Source organism: Anomalospiza imberbis, chromosome 22, assembly GCF_031753505.1.
Source record: "Anomalospiza imberbis isolate Cuckoo-Finch-1a 21T00152 chromosome 22, ASM3175350v1, whole genome shotgun sequence".
Classification (NCBI taxonomy): Eukaryota; Metazoa; Chordata; class Aves; order Passeriformes; family Viduidae; genus Anomalospiza; species Anomalospiza imberbis.
In genome coordinates, this window is record NC_089702.1 from 6,501,633 (window position 1) to 6,510,042 (window position 8,410).

An 8,410-nucleotide genomic window follows, 5' to 3' on the forward strand; every position below is an offset into this window, starting at 1 on the left:
CTGGGATTCTACGGAAATCCATCAGCAAAACAGGAATTTTGGGTCAAAAAGCACCACAGGAGCAATCCCAGCAGAGCACTGGATTTAGGACAAATCCAGAGCTTTTCTTTAAAAAAAAAAATAAAGGACAGTGCATGGAAAGATCCAAATCAGGTTTAATGAAGAATTCAGCCCTACACACGCTGCAGGGGCAGGAATCTCCTGCTGGAAAAGGGAGCAAAGTGTGGATTTTGTGCCACTGTCACCCAAAAATCCAGTAATTTTTCCACTGAGGAAGGATCCTCTCACACGCAGCTGTGTCTGGCTCCCGAATCCCACGGGAAACGAGGGCTGAAGTTCCAGGAAAAAAACTCCCAAAAAGGGGCAAAATGCCAAAGGGCTGCGGGGGCCGAGCTGGCAGCTGGATTTTGCTCGGGATAGCGGCTGGCAGGAATGTCCAGCTCCCGGCAGGGAGGCCTTGGAATCCCAGCCTCCCACAGAACCCCCTCCAATCCCTGCTGCTTTGGGAAGTGGAGCACAAAAAGCAGCAAATTCCCGGATTTCAAACCCCAGGGAAGAGCCTCTTGATGCCAAAGGGGTCGGAGCCACAGGGGGAAAATGAGGAAGAAGTTCATTCCAAAGATTTGGGCTCCTTTGCCTCCTTCCAGGACGTTACAGAGGCTCACTCGAGGTGGGAACTGTCCCTCTTTCGGGGTCCTGAGGTGCTGCCACCACTGAGCAGGAAAATAAACTCATTTCCCGTGAAAAAAATAATTACATTTACTCTCAAAAATTAAATCCATTTACCCCGCAGCACCCTGACGGCTCCAAGCTTCCAGAACAGGTGCAAACCACCGAAAATCTCCGGGATTTCAGCCCTTAATTCAGGAGGGAAAGTTCCAGATTCCTCCACAAAAAAAGGAAGGGAAGGAGCACCCCAAAGGGCCCCGGAGCTGCCGGGTTTGTCCCCGCAGAGCCACTCACGCCCGTGCCGCCGGTCCGGGGGGTTCGGGCGCCTCGGTGGCCTCAGGGCGCCGCCCGGGCCGGGGCGGGCAGCGGGGCCGTGGAGTTGGAGCTGCAGTCCAGGTAGTGGAAGGTCTCCAGGGTGCTCTGGGCGCTGTGGCCGATGTAGGACAGCTTCACCGAGGTCCTGGCAGGGCAAAGGGACAAGGCAGCAGGTTTGTATTCGTCACACACTCCTCTTTTCCTCAAAAAAAAAAAAAAAACCACCATTTCCTGCGGGTTTTGGTGAAAAGGTGGGAATTGCAGCCTCTGCAGGGAGCTGTGTGCTCCACCCCATATTTACCCCCCTGGGCTGGATTAAAACCTGGCCCTGAGGTGGACTTGGGGGGAATCTAAAAATCCAAGCAGGATTTTCTCCCTGGAGCCCAAATCCGTGGCTGGAAGCCCCTTGGGATTCAGGAACCACAGAACAGAATCTTTAAGGTGGGAAAAGAGCTCCAAGAACCCAAAGCAGGAGCGGCACCCACCTCATGAGGATCACGATGTTGTGGACCTTCACCTTGGGCAAAGTGCAGAAAAAACTGGAAAAGATCAAGGAAATTGGTCAGCAAGTGAGAAACTTGAGGAATTTCAGGCTTTTTTGGCAGCTCCTGCTGGTATTTTTCACTTTGGTGTTAACAAAACCATCTCACAACACCTTGAGAAAATTCCTGGCCAAGGAACTGAGCAGGAAAAGTGAGCGATTTCTAGATTAACTTCCCAAATTTTAATCAAAGCAGCTCCAACCCTCTCCCTCCCCAGGTATCTCCAAGGAGCAGTAAAATCCTTACTACACATAGGACAGGGATCCACCCAGCTCTGCCTTCACGGTGAAATTCACCTGCAACAGAGCGGAAAAATCAGATTTCAGTGCAGCTTCACCACCCTTCAACCCCATTCCTGAGAGAGTGGGCAGAGCAAAAGCAGCTGTGGCCCCTGGACACTGCAGCGGCGAGGTGCAGCTCGCAGAACTCCCCGTCAGTACCAGTTTGTCCCTCAGGGGCTGGATGCTGGAGACGTTGGTGAGCTGCTGGCTGCCCACCACGGTGTTCATGTACTGCACCTGGCTGCTCAGGCTGCTCACTGCCACCGAGTAGAAGTTGGAATTCCTGATCCTCAGGGTGGCCTGGAGGGGACAAAAACAACCCTGACCTCGCTGGCTCGTTCCCCTGGTGATTTATTTTCCCAAATCCACTGAAATTTTACCGTGATGGCCAGGAGGACAGCGGAGTTTTTCCTGTCAAACCACACCTGGACCACTTTGATGCCGTCATCGTCCACCAGCACGGAGTGGGGGAACAGGAAGAAAACCCCCAGGCCGGACAGCAGCAGGCAGAGCAGCACTGAGAGCAGCACATAGAGTTTCCTGGGAAAAGAAAAAAAAAAACCCAAAAAAATTAAATTCTTCACCTCCTTTGCTAGATTCAGATCCTAAAAAAACCCACCCCCTGTTTGGTTTCCTTGGAAGAGGCACCCAAGAGCTGCTGTCCCATTTTTAATATCAAAATGGCTCAAAATCCTCCCTTTCCACATTTGGGGCTGGGCACTGAGCAACCAAAGCAGCATTTTGGGGTCTTTTTGCAATTGCTCCCAGAACTCCAGCGAGGGGATGGAAGGTGGGAGTGGGATGGTGGTAGAAATATTTAAAATCACACTTTAAATCCTTTTTTTTTGGGGGTGAAAACAGGTGAAAGCAACCCCTGAAGTGATAAAAGAACTCCTCCCTTACGTTCTCTGAGGACGAAGCCTTTGGTCGCTGTAGGGGATCAGAGCCACCAACTCATTCACCTGCTCTGGGAAGCAAAATGGGAATAACACGTTGAAAAGTGTTTTTGTTTTTTTCTTTTTTTTTTTTTTTTTTGCTCTTCAGAGCTGGGTTCCCGGATGTTTACCCCCCAGAGGAGCAGCCACCTGTGGGGATGCAGCCGGTGCCCTGGCAGGTGGGACAGGTGACGCTGTCCTGGCCCGTGAATTCCATGTAGGGAATCTTGGCCGCGTCCTCCAGGGGCTCCTGGCTGGCCAAGAAATGCCCATCCTCCTCATCCTCGGCCTTCCTCGGGCTCGGGGCAGCGCTGGCGGCGGACAGGGAACGCACAGAGCCCATGGTGGCGGCCGACGGGGACGGCGGTGTCGCCTGCGAGAGGCCGCAGCAGCAGCTCGGGGCTGTTGAAGGGGTCTGAAAGCCATTTCTAAGCTGCGGTGGCCCCTCTCAGGGGTCCCAAAGCCACCACGAAGTGCCCCCGTCCACAAGGGCCTTCCCTGGAGAAGGGGACACCTGGATGGGCTCCACTTCCAGCCGCCCGAAACCCAGCGCACCCCAGGGCACCCCCTCCTCCCCTGAGACAGCATCCCCTCCCCTCGGGCAGCCCCCGGCCCAAGAAACAGGCCCGGCGCTGGTCCGCGGCCCCTCAGGAACACGGCGCAGCCCCTGAGACCCCTCGAGAGGCACAGGCCCCGCTCTGGACCCCCACCTCAGAGACACCGCCATCCTCGAGGCCCCCCTCCCTCAGGAAGCTCCCGCTCACAGGGCCCCACCCTCAGGAGCCGCTCCCGCGGAGCCGCCCCTGCCCGGACGCGGCCCCTCACACACCCCTTCGTTCCCTCAGCGCTCTCCGCCAGGGGGCGCCCCGCTCCCGCTCCCGCTCCCGCTCCCGCCGCGCCCGCGGCCCCGCCCCGCCCCCGCGCGCAGCCGCCGTCGCTAATGGCAACCGCGCGGGCCGGCGGTGGGCGGGGGCTCGCCGTGACCCCGCCCGTTTTTCCTCCCCCCATCCATCACGTGGGGTGGGCGGGGTTACTCGCACCCATGGGGCGCCGCGTCACAAGGAGGGGCGGGGTTTAGCTAGCCACGCCCCGTCGTTTCACCCCCCCAGCGCATGCGCCGATCGTCAGGGGTGGGTGCGGCGACCACACCCTTCATTTGCATGTGGCGGGCGTGGTCAGCGTGGCGCACGCGCAGAAGCAACGCGTGGTTCCGGTTGGGCGTGGCAGGGCGTGGCAGGGCGGGGGCGTGGTGTAAATCGCGCGCGTGCGCGCTGCGGGGGCGTCCCGTCTGGAGCGCGCACGCGCGGGAGGGGGCGGGGCTGTAACCAGTATGGAGCTCACAGGCCCCAGTTCGGGGACGCCTGTCCCAGTATGAGCCCCATCACACCCGTGCAGACTCGTGCCACACCAGTGGGAGAGCCCGGAGCGGGCCCACACCGGTACGGAGCGGTCCCGAGCAGCCGGAGCCCACCTGTCCCGGTCCCGGGAACAGCCTGAGCCCACCTGTCCCGGTCCCGGGAACAGCCTGAGCCCACCTGTCCCGGTCCCGGGAACAGCCTGAGCCCACCTGTCCCGGTCCCGGGAACAGCCGGAGCCCACCTGTCCCGGTCCCGGGAACAGCCGGAGCCCACCTGTCCCGGTCCCGGGAACAGCCGGAGCCCACCTGTCCCGGTCCCGAGCAGTCTGAGCCCACCTGTCCCGGTACGGAACAGTCTGAGCCCACCTGTCCCGGTCCCGAGCAGTCTGAGCCCACCTGTCCCGGTTCAGTCTGAGCCCACCTGTCCCGGTTCAGTCTGAGCCCACCTGTCCCGGTACGGAACAGTCTGAGCCCACCTGTCCCGGTTCAGTCTGAGCCCACCTGTCCCGGTCCCGAGCAGCCGGAGCCCACCTGTCCCAGCCCAGCCCAGCATCACCTGCAGCACCTCTCAGCTTCTGGGGGAAAATGCCCCCCGGCCATTCCCTCCCACCTCCCCCCCAGCCCCGACAGCTCCCGGGTCCGTGTTCCTTCAATAAATTCCCTCCCGTGGGACTTTTTCCCACCACACCCGAGAGAAAACCGGTGGAAAACGAAATCCCTCCCTCTCCAAATCACCCAGACTATCAAAATAAAATTCACGGCGAAATTAAAATATTTTGTGAGCTCCAGAGGCACCGCCTGCCCGGCCGCGGGAGACGTCTCCCATGGAAATTTTATGGATCATTTCTTCTGTCCTTCCCAGGAGCGAAATTTCAGGCGGGGGGAGAATTCCCGGCTCTCCTTCCCTACCCCGTCTCCTTCCTGCGCCTTCCCGGGGTCTGTGGCATGAAGGGCTGGAAAAGGAGAAGGGAGAGAGATCGGGAAAGAAGAAATCCCTGCCAGTCCCTTGGGAAGCGCTGCGGGATCAGCTCGACTCCGCAGAGAATTCCCAGAGCAGGGAAAGAACCCAGAACCCCCCCCGCAGCCTCCCCTCGGCTCCTGTCGCGTCCAGGGTTGGACCCCGGTTTTTTTAGCAAGTTTTTTCTGCCCCCAAACCCAGCGGGAATGGGGGGAAGGGGGGAAAGCCCCTTTTCCAGCCACCAGGCGGGATTGTGGAAGCGCTTCCCGGGAAATCTCCGTTCTCCCGGGATGGGGCGAGTCCGGACCCATGCCCGGAGGAGCTCCGGGATGAGGGAGCGCTGCTCCAAGGACGGGGAAATATCCGGCTGGGGCTTTCCCCCTCTTTTCCGTGTGTCCCTCAGGGATTTCTGAGCCCTGGAACGGGATCTTGGAATCGCAGGATTTTTTGGGAGGGACCTTCGAGCTCATCCAGCCCCGCTTATCCCACACGTGCCGCCCTCCCAGGTGGCTCCAAGCCCCGTGCAGGGACAATCCCGGGGGTGGCAGTGACGATCCTTAAGGTCCCTTCCAAGCCCAAACCATTCCATGAAGATCTGGGGATCCCAATTCCTGCCACTCCACATCCCCGGGCCATCCTCCTCCTCTCCCAGCCCCGCCGATCCCTTTTTCCAGGCTGGAGCAGCACAAAAAGCACGGCTCCCGCTCACAGCTCTTGGAATTCCCAGGCAGGGATGAAATTCCGTGCAGGAATTAAATCCTCGCGAATCCTGCACATGCCGGCTGTCCCGGGGATGCGGAGCAGAGCCGGGATCTGGCCCCGGAGCCCTGGTGCCGGGTGGATCGAGGGCAGAAAAGCAGCAGGAAATCAGGAGACAAAACCCTCAAACAAACCCTCCTCGGCCACAGACTTTCCCCAGAGCCCGGGGGGCACAAATTCCCGGTGGGAATAAGGTAAAAACTCGTATGGAAAATGCGTCACGCTGGTCTGGTGCACGGCCGTGTCAGTGGGGAAAAGCCCTGGGAGATTTTGGGACTTTTTTTGGCATGGGAAGGGCTGCGATCCCAAAAGCACCGGGATGGGGATGAGCAGCTTCCACCACTCCCCACCCTCCCGAAATCCCTCCGCGCCACGAAATTGCCTCTGATGAGCTCCCATTTCTTCCCAGACGTTGTTTTCCCCTCCTCGTCCTCATTAAATCAATTTAAAGGCGATTTCGAAGCGTTTTCCCCACGCAAACCGCGGCGGCTGAACCCGGTGCCCGCGGCTGCGGGGGCTCTGCCGCGCCGGGGGCTCGTTTGCTCCCGGGATTTTGGGTTTAGGGGACACCCGATAAACCCTGGGAGCAGCTGCAGGGGTTTTCTGGGAGCGCCTCTCGCTGCTTTATTCGGTGCTGCGGGTGGCTGCATCCCGGCTGGGGATTTGAGGATGGAAAGGGGGAAATTGCCGAATATCCCCATTTTTTAGACCGGGCGTGCAGCGCGCCCAGGCAACGGGGCATCTTTGGGTTGGGTTGGGCTGAGCTGGCTCTGCCCCACATCCCACATTCCAAGTCACCAAATTGGGATTTTGTATGGTCAAGGTCGTTTCTTGCCCTGTCCCAAATACCCTCAGATCCTTCAGGAGCAGACAAATCCAGGTGTCCTGCGGATCCCCAGGCTCGGATCACCCTCGGGGCTCTGCGGGGACCACGGGAGCAGCTGCAGCCTGCAAAGAGCCAGCAGTGCTGGGGGTGGCACTCTGGTGCTGGTGGCGTTTATTCTGTCCCAGTACAGTACTGGGCACTCACTGGGAGCTGCCCGAGCTCACCGGACCTCTGGGAGGGCGGGCAGCCCCCAGGCGCCGGGCGCTGGCACCCCAAGGGTCCCCTGCCCAGCTGGGCGCTCCTGGGTGTGGGAGAGGGGTCGTGTGGGCAGCGGGATCGAGTGGGCAGCAAGGACAGGGTGGGCAGCGGGAACGGGGTGGGCAGCAGAGCCCGGGCGGGCGGCAGGAGCCCGGTGGGCAGCGGGAATCCGGGTGGGCACCGGATGGTCAGCGGGGTCCGGGAGGCAGCGGGTGGTCAGCGGGAATCCGGGTGGTCAGCGGAAAACGGGGTGGGCACCGGCTGGTCAGCGGGGTCCGGGGGGCAGCCGGGTGGTCAGCAGAAAACCGGGTGGGCACCGGGGGGGTAGCGGGGTCCGGGGGGCAGCGGGTGGTCAGCAGAAAACCGGGTTGTCAGCGGGAAGCCGGATGGTCAGCGGGAAGCTGGGTGGGCACCGGGTGGTCAGCAGGGTCCGGGGGGCAGCGGGTGGTCAGCAGAAAACCGGGTGGGCACCGGGTGGTCAGCAGGGTCCGGGGGTCAGCGGGTGGTCAGCAGAAAACCGGGTGGGCACCGGGTGGTCAGCAGGGTCCGGGGGGCAGCGGGTGGTCAGCAGAAAACCGGGTGGGCACCGGGTGGTCAGCAGGGTCCGGGGGGCAGCGGGTGGTCAGCAGAAAACCGGGTGGGCACCGGGTGGTCAGCAGGGTCCGGGGGGCAGCGGGTGGTCAGCAGAAAACCGGGTGGGCACCGGGTGGTCAGCAGGGTCCCGGGGGCAGCGGGTGGTCAGCAGAAAACCGGGTGGGCACCGGGTGGTCAGCAGGGTCCGGGGGGCAGCGGGCGGGCAGCGGCCCCGGGACCCCGAGCGGCCCCTCCGGGAAAGCCCCGCGCTACCGGGGGCCACGTGCAAATCCTGGCCACGCCCCCTTCGTCGTGACCCCGCCCGTCTCTGACCTAATTTGGTGTGTGGGGGCGGGGCCAAGCGGTGCCGCGCAGGCATTGGCGGGGCGGGGCGCGGAGGGGGCGGGGCCGGGGGCGCCGGTTCCCGTCAAAAGGCGGCAGCGGGCGGGGCGGGGGCGGCAGCGGGGCCGGGGCCCAGGTACCGGGCAGGGGACACCGGGGCCACGGCTCGGGTACCGGGCAGGGGACACCGGGGCCCGGGGACCGGGCAGGGGACACCGGGGCCGGGGCTGGGGCTGGGGCCGGGGCTGGGGCCGGGGCTGGGGCTGGGGCTGGGGCTGGGGCTCGGGCTCGGGCTCGGGCTCGGGTACCGGGCAGGGGACACCGGGACCGGGGCTCAAGTAGCGGGCAGGGGGCACCGGGGCCAGGACACCGGGATCAGGGTTCAGATACCGGGGCCGGGAATGCCAGGGCTCAGGTATCGGGAAGGGGACACCGGGACCGGGGCTCAGGTACCGGGTAGGGGACAGTGGGTACCGGGGACACCGCGGCCGGGGCTCGGGTACCGGGCAGGGGACACTGGGGCTCGGGCTCAGGTACCGGGCAGGGCACACCGGGGCCGGTCAAGCCCAGCCCTTCTCAGCGCCCGCCACTCCTG

At 62.2% G+C, this 8,410-nt stretch overlaps 1 protein-coding gene across 1 annotated transcript; it reads right to left on the reverse strand.

Moving 5' to 3' along the window:
* Positions 1-1,005: 1,005 nt before the first annotated feature.
* Positions 1,006-3,092, reverse strand: TMEM106C (transmembrane protein 106C). The gene is made up of 7 exons (XM_068212739.1): positions 2,893-3,092; positions 2,711-2,774; positions 2,188-2,347; positions 1,967-2,107; positions 1,773-1,822; positions 1,470-1,523; positions 1,006-1,129 (listed from the first exon to the last, which is right to left on the reverse strand). Exons 1-7 carry the CDS (start codon positions 3,083-3,085, stop codon positions 1,006-1,008), a joined length of 786 nt encoding a protein of 261 aa, XP_068068840.1. The 5' UTR covers positions 3,086-3,092.
* Between the last annotated feature and the right edge of the window lie 5,318 nt (positions 3,093-8,410).

What these genes read in the sequence shown, in the direction of transcription:
- TMEM106C (XM_068212739.1), bottom strand. Translation starts at nt 3,085, where the DNA reads ATGGGCTCTGTGCGTTCCCTGTCCGCCGCCAGCGCTGCCCCGAGCCCG. An exon ending in AGGCTTCGTCCTCAGAGAAC is followed by an intron (nt 2,348 to 2,710) that starts GTAAGGGAGGAG and finishes TTCTTTTCCCAG; the next exon opens with GAAACTCTATGTGCTGCTCT. An exon ending in AGCCCCTGAGGGACAAACTG is followed by an intron (nt 1,823 to 1,966) that starts GTACTGACGGGG and finishes GCTCTGTTGCAG; the next exon opens with GTGAATTTCACCGTGAAGGC.